Source organism: Podarcis liolepis (genome assembly GCF_965112155.1).
Source record: "Podarcis liolepis genome assembly, chromosome: 12".
In the NCBI taxonomy this organism is placed as follows: Eukaryota; Metazoa; Chordata; class Lepidosauria; order Squamata; family Lacertidae; genus Podarcis; species Podarcis liolepis.
In genome coordinates this window covers 3,745,858-3,762,099 of record NC_139563.1, presented here as the reverse complement: position 1 = coordinate 3,762,099, position 16,242 = coordinate 3,745,858, and the positions used below count along the sequence as shown (strand labels likewise).

Sequence of the window (16,242 nt, the reverse complement as noted above, 5' to 3'; positions counted from 1 at the left end):
CCCCAAATAGCAATTTTTTACTGGTTTTTATGCCTCGAAGTTTTTAGGACCAGAGTGCCTTTCAGGAGAGAAAGGTCCATGGCCATCTGCAGCAGCGTGCCTGAAGCCAACGCTATAAACAGGTTTCTCAAAATTCAGCACAGTCTTGCCAGGTTGCTGTTAGCTAAGATTATCAGGCCATTTTCAGGTGCGCCTTTCTAAAATCTAGAAAGCTGGCAACAGAAAATGTGTGATGGGGGGTGGAAGTACACTGTTAGCAGTCTGTGCGAGTGATATTCCTCCAGTAAGCATCCCGTAGCCATTGCTGAGGGCCAGAAAGCTGCTCTTAGGTGCTTATAACCAAGAGGGTGACATAAAGGACATTCCACGTTTCCTTAGCTTGCTCCAAACCCATCCTGGTTTTGACTAATCAACCTTTGCCAGCTTCAGGCATGTGGAAGAAGCTCCCTGGCTAGGGAGCCAGTTTCTGGAAATGATGTAAGGACCCCTCCAGATTTCCTTTTTTTATTGCACATGCATGATGATTCGTGCTCATGATGCTATTGGGGCAGTCATACAATATCTCACTTTCTTTTCCCCCCTTAAAATTTTTTTTTATTGGTTTTTCAAAAGTTTGTACATTTTCACTTTAGCCCTTTCTAAACATTAAAATAAAAGTTTCTTTCAAACCTTCGGACCTCCTCCATGGGTTCTATATTCAAATAAATTATATTCTTTTTTTCTTTTTGGGCATCTATCTGTTGTATATCCATAATTACCAAAATTCATTTCACATTACAAGTGTCATTGTATCCCTGCCAATGATTTTAACTGTTTACAGTGGTATTTTAAATATATTAAAAATTTATTCCAGTCTTCTGAAAATACTTGATCTTCCTGGTTTCTGATCTTTCCCATCAGTCTCGCCATCTCTGTGTACTCCGTCATCTTGGTCTGCCGTTCTTTTCTGGTGGATACTTCTTCCTCCTTCCATCTCTGGGCTAGAAGCATTCTTGTTGCGTTGTTGCAAACATGAAAAGTCTTTTGTCTTTTCTTTGTATCTCTTCACCTATTATACCTAACAGAAAAGCTTCTGGTTTTTTAACAAAAGGTTTCTTAAACATTTTCTTCAACTCACTATATATCGTTTCCCAGGAAGCTTTTACCACTCCGCAAGACCACCACATATGGTAGAAGGTACCCTCTTTCCCTTTACATTTCCAACACAGATTTGAACCAGTTCTGTACATTTTCACAATTTTACTCAGTGTTAGATACCAACGGTACATCATTTTCATATAGTTTTCCTTCAACAAACAGCACGCAGTAAATTTTAGATCCTCTTTCCATAACTTCCCATGATGAAAATTGGATATTATATCCAAAATCTCTTGCCCAGTGAATCATCACTGCCTTAACTTCTTCATCTTTTGGATACCATTCTAAAAGTAATTTGTACATTCACATTATTTTCCAACAGATCTATTTCAGACCTCAACCTCTGTGTATCAAAACCGTTTTTCTTATCTACTTTAAAGACATTGTTTAATTGATGGTACTGTAACCAATCTGTTAATAACTATGTCTTCAAATGTTTTCAATTTCAGTTGGCCTTCTGCTTCTGTTAACAAATCTTTGAGTGGACACTTACAATATCCCACTTTCAATACTGTTCGTGCATGCAAACATTTTGCAGTGGTCACCTCATTTTCAGTCAGTGCCTATCCTCTGATTTCCTGCTGAACTCCTGTAACTTTTTGTACCAATTACAATGCTGCTTGCCGTTCATAAACATGTGGCACTCATCTTGTTCTTTATTCAAAAGCCTTGTTTTGTAAATGTATACACCTAGACACCCAGTGTTGAGAAACAGTTTGGGGTTGTGTTGAAACACGTTCTCATTATTTTTAAACTGGAGGCAGTAATCTTTGCATCAGCTTCCCAGCTAGAACTTTCCCCTCCTGCTTTTTAGCCACAATTCATTTATTTCAGGTCCTTTCCTTTCTCACTAAACCTTGATTAGAATTCAAAGTGTGAAGCTTTCTTTTTCAAAAAGTTTGAAGTCTATAGAAAAGTGGTCTAGGATTATTCAAGAACGGCTTTTGACACATGCTGGACTGAGTGTGGAAAACCCACAGAGAAAACAAAAAACTGTTTTAGGAGCATGTGGTAAGGATGAAAGAGACCTAATTTCTGCTTCTGTAAATGTAGATGCTTCAATTGCTGCCTTTTTAATATTTCAGTGCTGTCTGAAAGTTCCAGAAATCTCCCACTTTCAAGAAAGATGAGGTTGTGGTACTGCGCAGCGGCGGCACTTACTAGTCTGCTGTTCTTCTGGATCCCATCCTCAATGTGCTGCAACAAGGCTCTCTGTGCAAGCGATGTCAGCAAGTGTTTAATACAGGTAGGAGATAATACAGTTTTTGTCGAAAATGGGTAGGAAAGTACAGGTTGTCTGTTAACAGCATGAATGTATGTGATGAATAAGTAATCCTGAAATAAGAAGCAAAATAAAAATGAAATTTGTGTCGGCATGAACGGGAGTTTTGTCTCTACCTTTCTTCCAAATGTTCATTTGTCTTAGAACAAATAAAAAAATCAGCCTTACAGTGGATAATATTGTGGAGTCAAACTGATTAATTAGATGAATTGCCACTCTAACATGCATTTTGTGCCTTTAATCTATTTTCTCTTCCCCATAGTATGAGCTTATTTGGGGAATGAATGCAAAACCTTACCTTCTTTTCTCATAATAGGGTATAGCCAATCCCCAACCTACTCAGAGTAGACATATTGAAATCGATGAACCTAAGTTAACCATAGTCCAGTAGCACCTTAGAGACCAACTAAATTTGTTCTGGGTCTGATGCTTATACCTAGAACAAGCTTAGTTGGCCTCTGAGATGCTACTGAACTCTTTTTTGACTGCGTCAGACCAACACGGCTTCCTACCTGAATCTAAGTTAACCATGTCCATTGTAGGACAAGCATTAGCTATAGCCCTTGAACAATATATATACAATGTAGGCTTTGGCAGATTTAGCTTTCTGAGATAAATGTTAAATATCTGTAGGAGACTGAATGTGCTGTGGTGAGAATAATGAAATAATGATGAATTGAAACTGCAGTAATGAAATTACTGTTTACCATAACAGCCAGGTTGTCAGAAGTTGCAATTTCAGAATAGTAATGCACTAATTGAATATGCTGGGTGGTATTCAGTGCTAATCCTAGTCAGAGTAGATCAGGGGTGGCAAACTCCCAAGAAACTACGATCTACTCACAGAGTTAAAAACTGGGTCTGCTAAGTTGAATACAGCCCAGTGAAAAATTATAGGATGGGCTAGCCACAGTGACTGGTGCTTTGCCAACTTCCTGGCTGGACTACCGTAATGCACTCTTTGTGGAGCTGCCCTTGAGGACTGTTTGGAATATACAATTACTCGAGACCACAGTGGCCGAAATGTTAACCTGTGCAGCCAGAATCAAGTAACACCCCTTCTGAAATGTTGGCAGCGGCTCCCTCTGGACAGAATGCAAAGTGTTGGTGTTGACCTACAAATCCCTAAATGACTTGGGGCCCAAATACCTGAATTAGTGCCTCGCCCTGCATCAGCCTTGCTGCTCTTAGACCTGGAGGGAAGGCCCTTTTCATCATCACCCAGCCAGGAGTAGTGCATTATGTGGTGAAAACAGGACAGGGCCTTTTCCGTGGCAGTGGCTATGGGGTGCCTTCTCCCTTGCTTTTGTCATTTGGGTGCCAAGTAAAAATTCAACTTCCCCAGCCTTTGGGAAATTAATAGGAATTTATTCTCTGCTGCAAGTGGGAGAACTGAGGTCGTGGCCCCCTGAGCACAGGCTGATTTCCCCTCCTGTTTTAATCACTGAACTGAATTGGTTTCATTGCTGTGTCGTTTTTATTGTTATGAAGGACAGGCTAAACATTTGCTTATAAAAATAAAGTTCGGCAACTGCTGATGTGTGGGAATCACAGTTCCTAGAAATCAATGATGACCCAACATAGTTAAACAGGAGTGTTTCCTTAAAACACGATGGAATTCTGTTTCTTTCGCAAAGGGTAATCTCAGAATAATCCTTCAAGTTACCGTGTGAGTTACCTTGAGGGCAGTCTGCTCTGAATCTTGTTTGTATGCGCAAGCTTAGAGAAGAGTGACTCACAAGAAGGACTTGCTAATTAAAGGGTTGGCTACACCCACCACCCTATTTTTAAAAATGTGTATTTAACTAGAGCAATATTAAACATACCATGCAAAAACTCCGATTACATAGAATTGAACCCAGGGGTAATCTAGTCCCAACTCTTTGCAATGCAGGAAATGCTTATATGCTAGGTTGTCTTTATATAATTATTTTTTTAAAAAAATATGAGATGAGGCAAGCACTAAGGTTTTTGAAATGATAATCAGCTAATTCAGAATATACCGAGACATTGTGTAAAGTGAAGGCGAGGTCATATTCAGCGCTTAGAGTGCAAAAACCTTAGTTAAGCCAGTTATAGTTATGCTGAATCCATGTCTCTGGTTCTTTGTAGATTTCTGCCGGTGGGAAATGCCGCTCCTATTATGTAAAACACATTGTGTAAAATAGCCATGGTAATTGTTGTTGGCAACCATCTGTCTTGAGAGGCAATGGAGTACCATAGTACAGTGGTACCTCGGATTACATACGCTTCAGGTTACAGACTCCACTGACCCAGAAATAGTGCTTCAGGTTAAGAACTTTGCTTCAGGATGAGAACAGAAATCGTGCTCTGGTGGTGCAGCGGCAGCAGGAGGTCCCATTAGCTAAAGTGGTGCTTCAGGTTAAGAACAGTTTCAGGTTAAGTACGGACCTCCAGAACGAATTAAGTACTTAACCTGAGGTACCACTGTACTTTTAATTTTGAAACTTGACACACTTCAACATTGCTGCTTGTGGCGGGGGGGGGGGAAGCATCCTTCAGTATTGCTAGCTATGTTTGATGGGTCAAGCCTGGGTCCCTTTGAAACTCATGGAACATTCATATCTGATTTAAGAGGAACGGATATGACCAACGTTTTGTAGGTTGAAGATTCCATGTATAATGAAAGCAGGTCCCTGAACTCAAGATGCGGGAAGAAGATTAAGCAAGATTCATTGCTCTGAATTCTTTCACTCGGTGAAGTAGAAGAGGCTGCGTTCGTTATACTGCCTTTTCCAGAATGTGGGAAGGATGATCTGCATAAATATTTATTTTATCAGCTCTGTAACAGATGTGAATGAGATCAACAGTTTCTTGTCTTGAGACATGTTTCATTTGTGTTGTGGCCCTGGATGAGTCTTTTAAATATCCTGTTAGTCATTTCTTCTTCCCTGAGAACTTTGGCTTTAATAAAGTTCTTGGCAGTCTGCATGTTAACCCATAGATAGTTGTATGTCAGGCTTCCTCAACCTCGGCCCTCCAGATGTTTTTGGCCTACAACTCCCATGATCCCTAGCTAGCAGGACCAGTGGTCAGGGATGATGGGAACTGTAGTCTCAAAACATCTGGAGGGCCGAGGTTGAGGAAGCCTGGTTTATGTGTATCACAGTGAGCTAGCAGGGGGGGAAACTAGAGCTATGCAATATAGCTTGCGTACATCCTACTTTATTTTAAACAATATATATATACTTCCACTGGTGAGAATTTCATTAAATAATACATGGTAATTTTGCATAGCAGAAGTTACTGTGCTTCCAAATGGCAGTGGAGTCAAAAAGATGATTTCTGTTATCTGCACAGTACATAGCAAATGTGCGATTAAATACAGCCCCTCTTAAATAATGGTTTGTGTGGCTGTTTTTGCAATTGTATATGAATAAGGAGAGCCAGTGTGGTGTAGTGGTTAAGAGCGGTAGACTCGTAATCTGGTGAACCGGGTTCGCTTCCCCGCTCCTCCAGATGCAGCTGCTGGGTGACCTTGGTCTAGTCACACTTCTTTGAAGTCTCTCAGCCCCACTCACCTCACAGAGTGTTTGTTGTGGGGGAGGAAGGGAAAGGAGATTATTAGCCACTTTGAGACTCCTGAAGGGGAGTGAAAGGCAGGATATCAAATCCAAACTCTTCTTCTTCTTCTCTTCCTCCTCCTCTCCAGGCTGGTGCTTTATTGCAGGTGTATTTTGCAACATATTTTTGACACAGTAATGCCTTGGTGGTGGATTTATTCTGTTCTATGATTCCCCACCGTCCCCCACCGCCAATGTTACCACATTATTGCTGTCTGGAGTGTCTATAGTGCAACAAAAGTGTGGGGGGGGGGACACAACAAAGCAGAATATTTGTTTCCTATGTACATTCCTAACAAAGCTTCCTATGTATGTTCCTAAGTGTGGTAGTTGTGGGGGAAGGCATTTGTCTCCCTTGGTATTTTATGCGCAGAAATATCTAACTGGTGTGTTGTGTTTCCAGGAGCTGTGTCAATGCCGGCCTGTTGAAGGGAACTGTTCCTGTTGCAAGGAGTGCATGTTGTGTCTGGGCACACTGTGGGACGAGTGCTGTGACTGCGTTGGTAAGTTCATTCGTTCTTTATCACCTAATACGGCCTTGGCTGCTTCAGATATACTCACGTCCACTGCTTTGGATCTGTGGCTTTTAAGAGCCATGTCAATACAATGGAGCAGAGCATACACAGAAACCAGGGCTTTAGGGCAGTGGGTTCCCAATTGGTGGTCTACGGGACCCTCTAGAGGACTGAGGAGTGGCTCCTGTCAGCATCGCCCTAGAGCCAGTGAACCAACTTGGACTCATGCACCTCAACCCCGACTGGGCTAGGCGAGCTGGGTAGCACCGCCTTTCTCACAGGAACAGGTCACAGTGCTGTGGACTCACAGCTTAGAGCTGAGAGCACCGGATTCACTGTCTCAATAATACAGTCGTTGCGCAGCAGAGTTTTGCAGAGTCTTGCAGAGTATAAACCACTCGGAGAGCAGCTCTGTAGAATATCTTTCTTTTATTGTGTAACTACAACTATGATACAAAACTATATACAGAGCTGAATATTCTAAGCATAAATCAATGCTACACTGAGAGTCTGCAGCTGCACTTAGCAGCAATCTTATCTCTAGAATCTCTAACTCTCACTTTCTCCGATACACTGACTGACTGACTGTCTCTCACTCACACACTGATATGTTGCTGGGCAGAATAAGTATATAGGCAGGACACGCCTCCTGCTCTCTGTGGAGAGTCAGCAGAGACCATCAGGAGATGATCAGGAGATTCTTGGGTATGGGAGGGGTGAAATCTCCTCAGCTCCAACGCCTCCTCTGGTAGATCTGGGCGTTCTCCATCAAGCCTCTGCCTGGAGGGGCCCCCTCAAGCGGATCCCCAGCATTGGATTCAGGGAACCCTGCCTGCTACTCAGGGTCCTCGCCGTTTGAGGTGTCTGGCGCCATGTCAGGGCTAGCCATGGCACTCACCGGAAAAAAGGGTATAAAGGTAAAGGGACCCCTGACCATTAGGTCCAGTCGTGACCGACTCTGGGGTTGTGGCGCTCATCTTGCTTTATTGGCCGAGGGAGCCAGCGTACAGCTTCTGGGTCATGTGGCCAGCATGAATAAGCCGCTTCTGGCGAACCAGAGCAGCGCACGAAAACTCCGTTTACCTTCCCGCCGGAGCGGTACCTATTTATCTACTTGTACTGTGCTTTCGAACTGCTAGGTTGGCAGGAGCTGGGACCGAGCAACGGGAGCTCACCCCGTCGCAGGGATTCGAACCGCCGACCTTCTGATCGGCAAGTCCTAGGCTCTGTGGTTTAACCCACAGCGCCACCCGCATCCCTAGGGTATACCCATGAGCTAGATTTACAGTCATACCTCGGGTTGCAGATGCTTCAGGTTGTGTTTTTTCGGGTTACGGATTCGCCGAAACCCAGAAGTACTGGAATGGGTTAGTTCCGGGTTTTGACTATTGCGCATGTGCAAAAGTGCCAAGTCGCGCATGCGCAGAGGCACCAAATCGCAACCCGCACGTTCTCAACCCGAGCATCCACTGTATTAGGGAAGGAGAAGCAGCTCTGCACGTCTGTGTCTATGGTCCCGTTCGTATGTTGGAAGAGCGATATGATTGCTGCTTCCCCATGAGCTGAATCATGCACTATTCCAGTAGCTTCCCCAAACAGGAACCACAGGACTGAGGTGCATGACGTCGCTCTTCCCCACATCAAGGGTGACTTGTTCCGTAGAAGGGAGGGGGCAGCAGTGGTGTGTCAAAGAACTTGGTTGTTCATCCATCCTGTGTTCCACTTCACAAGCATACAGGGGAGATGAATTTCGCTGAACCACACTGTTTTGGTAATTCATGAATTGAGCCCCCTACTAGAGCCTTCCCTGCCCCACTGATTAACTTTCCTTATGGCCGATGTTTCAGAGCCTTGTGGCTTATTTATGCAGTATTTCAGGCTGCTGTAGGAGATGATGTTGATTTTTACCATATTTGTATCTGACAGTCTGTTCTCCTGACCGCTGACCCAAATCCCGAATTTACACAGCCGATGGTTATTTTGGCTAAATAGTCTGTTTTTCATGCTGTCTCCTGGGATGCATGTGAAGTGGGGAGGGGGTGTCATGTTCAGAAGTTAATGATTCCCTGCATCTCCTCCACCTTGGGCTGGCCATCATTCAGCGCACCCCAGGGGGCAGCGGCGCACTGGTTGAAAACGACTGGTGTAAAATAGTGGGGGGCCTGCAGAATAAATGGATTGTGATGCTATTTTTGTAGTTTAGCAGTCAAATACAACAAAACAATTCTTCAGAATTTAGTTTCTACATCCTGTTACAGTCATACCTCGGGTTACAGATGCTTCAGGTTGTGTTTTTTCGGGTTACGGACCGCCGAAACCTGGAAGTACTGGAACGGGTTACTTCCGGGTTTCGGCAGTTGCATAGAAGCGCTAAACTGCAATCTGTGCATGCGCAGATGCACCGCTGCAGGTTGCGAATGCTGCGGGTTGCGAACATGCATCCCGCACGGATCACGTTCGCAACCCAAGTATCCACTGTACTTTTAAACTGTGTGTATGAGAGCGCACACACACACACACACATACACACGTTGTGTTTGGGAAAGTAATCCGTATGCTATTATTACCCTAAAGTAAGATGCTGGTGAGTTCGTACAGATGTGTTTTTCAAAGTGCATTAAATGAGGAAAGTGATACTTTCAATAGAGCTTTCATTCATGTGGCATGGAGTATATTTAGCTATGCCGTGAAATGGAAGCAGTGTCTCATGTGTCATTGACTATGTGCTTATGTCACACCTTTGGCTAGTGAAGTTGCTTCTGTAATTCTGGCAAGAGATTAAACTCCTTGGTGAACAAAATTGCATTCTTGAATTGTGATCAAAGAAGCTTTGCACAAATTTGATACTTTCCCAAGAAAAGGTGATTTGTAATTCCATCCTGTGTCACAAGGAGGCAAAAAAGGCTTTGGTGTCTGTGAGACAGAATAAGAAACTTGAGGTTCATAGTGTGTCCTCCCCCACCCCAATAAAAACTGCCTACCCTTTTCCACCAGGCTTAAATGGAAGGTGATGTCTTGGTATTTTTTGCTTCTTAAAGCACATTGCAGTAATCCAGCCTTAAGGTTACCAGTGCATGTACTACTACAGTGTTGAAGTTATCCAGATGTGCTGTTGGATGGGAGCTGGTAAAAGGCACCTTGTCTAATGGAAAAGCTTTATCCTGGAATATCTCCAAGCTATGTGCTTGCTCCTTTAAAGAGATTAGCCATGCTACAGACTCAAGCATCACCCAAAATAAGTACAGTGATACCTCGGGTTACATACACTTCAGGTTACAGACGCTTCAGGTTACAGACTCTGCTAACCCAGAAATTTTGCCTCGGGTTAAGAACTTTGCTTCAGGATGAGAACAGAAATCGTGCTCTGGCGGCGCGGCGGCAGCTGGAGGCCCCATTAACTAAAGTGGTGCTTCAGGTTAAGAGCAGTTTCAGGTTAAGAACAGACCTCCGGAACGAATTAAGTACTTAACCCGAGGTACCGCTGTACCTGGAAGATGAAAGGGGCAAGACGAACTATTTATGTAAACTGTCTTGAGGGCTTTTCTACACTGTAAAGCGGTGTATGGTATGAAATAAATAAATAAGCTTCAGGTCTTACCAGCGCTCCCCACTCATGATTTGAAGTTGAACATTTCGCCTTTCCAAAAAATGCTGCTTCTTATAGGTGCCTTTTCTTTTGCTCACCTCCAGGTATGTGCAACCCTCGCAATTATAGCGACACACCTCCCACATCCAAGAGCACCGTCGAGGAACTGCACGGGCCGATCCCCTCGCTTTTCCGAGCGCTTACAGAAGGGGACACCCAGCTGCACTGGAATATTGTCTCGTTCCCCGTCGCGGAAGAGCTGTCCCACCACGAGAACCTGGTCTCCATTTTAGAGTCGGTGAACCACCCCCAGCACCAGAACGTCTCCGTTTCAAGCAACAACGTCCACACGCCGTTCTCCAGCGACAAAGGTAAGCGGGTCGCTGCGCAAAGACTGAGATCCTATAATTGGGGTTGAGTTGGTTCGTTTGGAAAAGAGAGGAAGGAAGAATGATTTGTTAGCTGCCGTTTTAAAGTACAGGCAGGCGTTGTCACAGTTCCAAAGTGTGGGGCTATGCCTGGTCCACAGAATATGGTGAATCGCTGCCTACATTTGAATCCCATGGCTACCCTCAGAGAGTCCTGGGAACTGTAGTTTGGTCAGGGTGCTGGGAACTGTAGTTCTGTGAGGGTAAACTGTTCCTCCCAGGATTTTTTGGAGAAAAACTTTAAAACCAGGGGTCAGCAAACTTCTTCAGCAGGGGGCCGATCCACTGTCCCTCAGACCTTGTGGGGGGCCGGACTATATTTGGGGGGGGGGTGAACAAATTCCTATGCCCCACAAGTAACCCAGAGATGCATTTGAAATAAAAGCACACATTCTACTCATGTAAAAACACGCTGATTCCTGAACCGCCCTGGCTTCTGGGATTCAGATTTTTTTCTTCTCTTCTTGTTTTCATCTTCCAAAAACTAGGGGCGTCTTATGGTCTGCTGCACCTTATAGAGCGAAAAATACGATACGTTGTGTCTGCAACCAATGGGTCTTTCGAACTGATTTTTAATATTTGGTCTTGTGTTTACTTTCTCTGCGGTATCGCAGCCCAAGGTCTCCAGAGAGAGGGGGGGGAGATAAATTGATAAGAGCAGGCACCCCCAAACTCGGCCTTCCAGATGTTTTGGGACTACAACTCCCATCATCCCTAGCTAACAGGACCAGTGGTCAGGGATGGTGGGAATTGTAGTCCAAAAACATCTGGAGGGCCGAGTTTGGGGGTGCCTGGATAAGAGTGTGCAGAGCAGGAGACAAAGATTGTACCGATTTTGCTACTGCAATAATTCCACACGGGACATACAGTATTTTCGCTTTATAAGACACACTTTTCCCCTCCTAAAAAGTAAGGGGAAATGTGTGTGCGTCTTCTGGAGCGAATGCAGGCGGGAGGCTCTGCTCAGCGCACCCTTTAAAGAGCCGCGTGGAGCGTGTTTGCGGCTCTTGGGGGCTTTTCCCTGAGGAGGGAGAAGGGCTGCCCTTCTCCCTCCTCGGGGACAAGCCCCCAAGAGCCACACACACATTCCGCACGCTCTTTAAAGGGAGTGCAGCTCTTGGGGGAGCCCTAGCCATGCGCAGCCTCGGGCAGGAGATGAAGGCTCCCCTTGCCTGGGAGAGGCTGCGCGCCGCTATCCCATAAGCCAGAACAGCAAGCGGGATCGCTGCGCAGCGACCCCGCTTTCTGTCCTGGCTTATGGGATTCAGAATTTTTTTTTCTTGTTTTCCTCTTCCAAAAACTAGGTGCGTCTTATGGTCTGGTACGTCTTATAGAGCGAAAATGCGGGACTTTATTTTAAACGTTATTTCAAAACCGACAGGTGTGTTTGGATCTAGGGGAAAGCTGTTCCATTCACCCTGAATTAAGCTGGAAATTAAGTTATTGGTTCCATTGTCTGAAAGATTGGCAGCTTGAGCTTTGTTCAGCAAACTAAAGTGCCTTTCTCGCTCTCTTCGTTTAGAAGCCACGTGCACGGTGGTTTACTTCGACGACTGCATGTCGGTGCATCAGTGCAAGAGCTCCTGCGAATCTATGGGAGCATCAAAATACCGATGGTTTCACAACGCCTGCTGCGAATGCATTGGACCAGAGTGTATAGACTATGGCAGTAAAACTGTAAGATGCACAAATTGTATGTTCTGAAGCCAGAAGCTGAATCTTCTTTTTTTTTCATAGACACCAAAGTTATTTTTTTATTGCTAAAGATTGAGCTTGGGAGGATTGCTTGAGAATGGAATAGTTGAAACACAGAGATGTACAAAATCTTAAAACCTGTAATTCCCACTCCCTTTAAATAAGGTAATAATACAGTGTTAACTAGCAAATGTGTGTTTTCTTAAAATATTAACCAGGCTTATTAGAGTTTTCTTTGATTTGGATATGCCAACTTATGTACAGGATCGTCTCGTTGAGGAGGGGAGCATGAAACTTCACAGAAATTGCAACTAGATCCAGAAATCTATAAACTCTGGAATTTCCCCAAACTTTCAGATTTGGACTGGCGTGTGGCTTGATGCAGAGCGACACACAGATTTCTATCATGATAGGTATTTTTGAAAGTAGGATGGCAATTACACAAAAGTCTCCATCAATCACCATTTGCTTAAAAGAAGGAAAGAATCAATATTTTTTAGATCAAAATATGTGTCCTCTTCTTTGTTTCTTGCTCTCGTTCAAAAAAAGAGAACATCTATCAATTGAAAATTAAAATATAAATCGTAGTGAACTCAGAAATAACTGACATGTAAGCAGCAAGGAAGAGATTTGGATGAAATGCAGTTGCGTCAGGATCTTTTGCTATTTTTCTTTATTATGTACAAATCTTACTGAGGCTCAATAAAGTATATTTTTAAAAGCCAGCTAATTCTATTTTTATAAAATTTATATACTTGACACTTTGTGTTTCGCCCTCTTTTCTACTGTAGCTTTTAATAATATACTGTTTAGAGTTAACGAGTTCGCCGAGTCACCATTGGCAATCCTTACACTGAAACTGTAGATTCTTAGACTCACAGAATTGTAGAGTTGGAAGAGGGGCCCCATGAGTCATCCAGTCTAACCCCCTGCAATGCTCTTTCACACGCAGGCATTTTGTACATGATCCTAGGAAACACAAATAGGTTGCTTCCATTATCCAGAAGCGTTTTACCAAGAAAATGGTTGGTTCTCCTAATTTTGAGCCAACAATCAGCAATATGCAGAGTTGGCATCCGTCGAGACAGCAGAAGATTTCTTGATTTTTAAATTACTTTCGTACCAATCCAACCCACCCTGCTACTTGTTGCCTTAAGAATTTGGGACTGACCCATCGACTAGAATTGGTTGGCTTCTGTCTCAGGAGACAATGGAGGAGTGCACCTTTGGGGGTGAAGTCAGACCATTGGAGAGTTACAGCGCCTGCTGTGGCTGTAGAGACCGATACAGGAGAGCCATGTTTTGTTGCAGCTGGGGAAGATGGAGGCGTCCAGCTGCTGCAGACGCACCAGGCCGTTTCTTCTCTGCTCTCCTCCAAGTGGTCATTCCTCCTCTGGTCACACCACCTGACTGTCTCCGGCCACTGTTACCCAAAGAATTCTGGGAACTGTAGTTTTTTAGGGATGTATACACACAATGCATCTAAAACACTCCCCCCCAAAGAATCATGGGAACTGTAGTTTCCTCCCTACAGAACTACCATTCCCAGCCCCCTTAACAAACTATAGCTCCCAGAAATATTTTTTTGTGGTGGACGTGTGTGCTTTCCATGTATGGTGTGAGCACAGCCTCGGTCTTGCCCTTACCGTTTTTAAACCAATCGTGATTCTTTCTGTTGCATGTCTGTAAATCCTGAGACTTATGTGAAAGGCAATTCATAAATCAACAAAAATTACGCCACCGCTTCCTTGAAAGAAGAATCTCTTTCTTCTGTCTTGGAATGTTTCCTATTCTGCAGTAAATGATCTTGCAGATCAATAACGAGTTGGATTTAACCTATTCATTTTTCTTCTATTGGATAGATATCTTTGGCAAAACTGCATACCATGTGCTCAGTTGACCTACTAAAGCTTAGAATTCTCTTTTCTGGCTGATGGTAGTGACTATAGACATTAATAGAATAATAACCCTACATCTAATAGCCCTCTTTCCTTGGGGAAAATGGAACTCTCAGTTAAGCCTTCCCTCTTTTAGTTGCTGCTGTATTTAATGTGAAGCCACACTTGAAAGGTGGAAAACATAAATGCATTGTAAAACATGGTACTGTCCAATTCGTTGATGAGGAAACTTATGCAAATTGGATAATGAAAGCTAATTCAATAGCTTTGAAGGTACGGAAAATGTTTGACTTAAGAACATTCTACCTGTAAAACACTGTTACCTTAATGAAGTCAGGATTTTCTGTGTATGAATCTGTTGCAGTGGATTCACAGGATTATCCTAATTGTATAAAGACTTTGAAGAGGAAATACTAGATTTGAGGGTAGTTTTATGTTTTGGTGATAGACATTTTCAAACCTTGAAATATTTCCTATTATGGACGGTCCAGTTGATCTGTAATATTGTCATTTATAATACTGCCTAGGAATCGCCCTGCTGTGAGCTCTGTGTACATACAGTGAAATGATTTATATCAGTATTAAATGCATTTTCTTATATTTACCTGTTTCACTTGGTATTTTAATAAACAACACTGTTTAGCTGTGTGGTTTTCTTTAATTGTGTTCTCATAAGTAACTGCAAGTTCAGACTAATTAGTAGTTTGGCCACAAGGAAAGAATTAGATGACCCAGTTTCACAACCGACCTGGTGGGAAAACTTGAATTTTGCAAATTTCTTCAGTGAGGGTCTTACAATTTTTTTTGGGGGGGGGGAATGTAAGGAATTCAAATTTGCTATTATCTTTGTGATTGGACAACATTCAGCTTGTAAAATGTACGTTTGATAACGAAGTACATAAACTGCTTTTGGAAAGTCAAATAATTTTAATTTAATTACCTTCTGAAAATGCCGGGTAATGCTAAATATTATTATTATTAATAATAATAATAAATATAACAGCAAGTACTTGACAATTATTTTAATTGTTTCTATGCAATTTTACACACATTTTATTTACCAATCAAAACTAAATTTCATTTCTGGAACTTGAAAGTTGAGAAATTCAACACACCTTCCTGGTCCAGGTTAGGTAGGTTGCTGCCAGATCTGATTTGTGTTTCAAACTTAGGAGGAAGGGAAAACGTGGCAGTTGAGGTCAAGGCAGAGGCTGCCCCTCTGCCACCACCATTACTTGCAGCATCAGCGTATCAAATGTGTAGTATTTATTTATTACTTACTTACTTACTTATTTATTTATGATGTCCCCGGATTCATTGAAAAAAATCTAGTAACCTTAATCTAACATGATGTTAACTTGCACTGCATTGGGAATCTGAAGAAGTATGCATGCACACGAAAGCTTATACCCAGAACAAACTCAGTTGGTCTCTAAGGTGCTACTGGACAATTTTTTAATTATTTCATTGCATTGGGAAGTTATGCTCCAGGGCTCCTCTGTGTCATAACTCATCACCTTTGGCAAGCTCAAGAAGGGAGATTATAAAAGCAGCACGCCTGCCTTTGATTGCATGGCGCTTTTAGGGTGTTCCAAGAAAACTAGGTGTGTTGCTGATGGATAATTCCCATTAATAACTTGCTTGGATTAAATTTGTGGTGGGAAACGACGTGCTGCTATATACTCTTAAGAGAACCACTTCCCCATGTCTGAATCTGCATATAAAAACATTTTACCATTGTACTGTTGAGAGTGTATTAACTTATGGTCTGTGTGTGTGGTTTGGGAGCTGCACAGTCAGGGAAAAAACAATGCTGTCCAGGGTTGTAAAGACTGCGGAGAGAATAATTTGGTGCGCTCTTCCCACCTTGGATCAAATCTATGCTGTCAGGTGCCATAAGAAAGCTGCAGAGATAGCACAGGATAGTGCGCACCCCAGAAATGATGTCTTTCAGCTTCTGCCTTCTGGAAGAAGGTCCAGGGTTATAAAGACTAGGACTAGCCGCCTGAGAAACAGTTTCTACCCAAATGCGATTTGGTTTTAAACGCAGCGTAAAGTGGTCTATGTGGGAGTATATTGTATTTAATTATGGGGTATCAGAGTTTTTAGGGGGCTAA

At 43.0% G+C, this 16,242-nt stretch overlaps 1 protein-coding gene and 1 long non-coding RNA gene across 5 annotated transcripts in view; one reads left to right on the top strand and one right to left on the bottom strand.

The window, feature by feature from the left end:
* LOC310689460 (twisted gastrulation protein homolog 1-like) overlaps positions 1 to 14,767 on the top strand; it is a 17,176-nt gene extending 2,409 nt beyond the window's left edge. For 2 of the 4 annotated variants that reach the window (XM_083467213.1, XM_083467211.1), the window contains exons 2-5: positions 2,223 to 2,383; positions 6,407 to 6,506; positions 10,209 to 10,475; positions 12,055 to 14,767. In XM_083467213.1, coding sequence (XP_083323339.1) covers positions 2,264 to 2,383; positions 6,407 to 6,506; positions 10,209 to 10,475; positions 12,055 to 12,236 — 669 coding nt within the window. In that variant the 5' untranslated portion in view covers positions 2,223 to 2,263 and the 3' untranslated portion in view covers positions 12,237 to 14,767. Of the gene's footprint in view, positions 1 to 41; positions 188 to 1,817; positions 2,149 to 2,222; positions 2,384 to 6,406; positions 6,507 to 10,208; positions 10,476 to 12,054 lie in introns of those variants that run through there. The other 2 variants (XM_083467210.1, XM_083467212.1) reach the window with 2 other exon arrangements.
* LOC310689603 overlaps positions 1 to 16,242 on the bottom strand; it is a 33,405-nt gene that overhangs the window by 9,000 nt on the left and 8,163 nt on the right. The gene's annotated exons all lie outside the window — the stretch shown is intronic.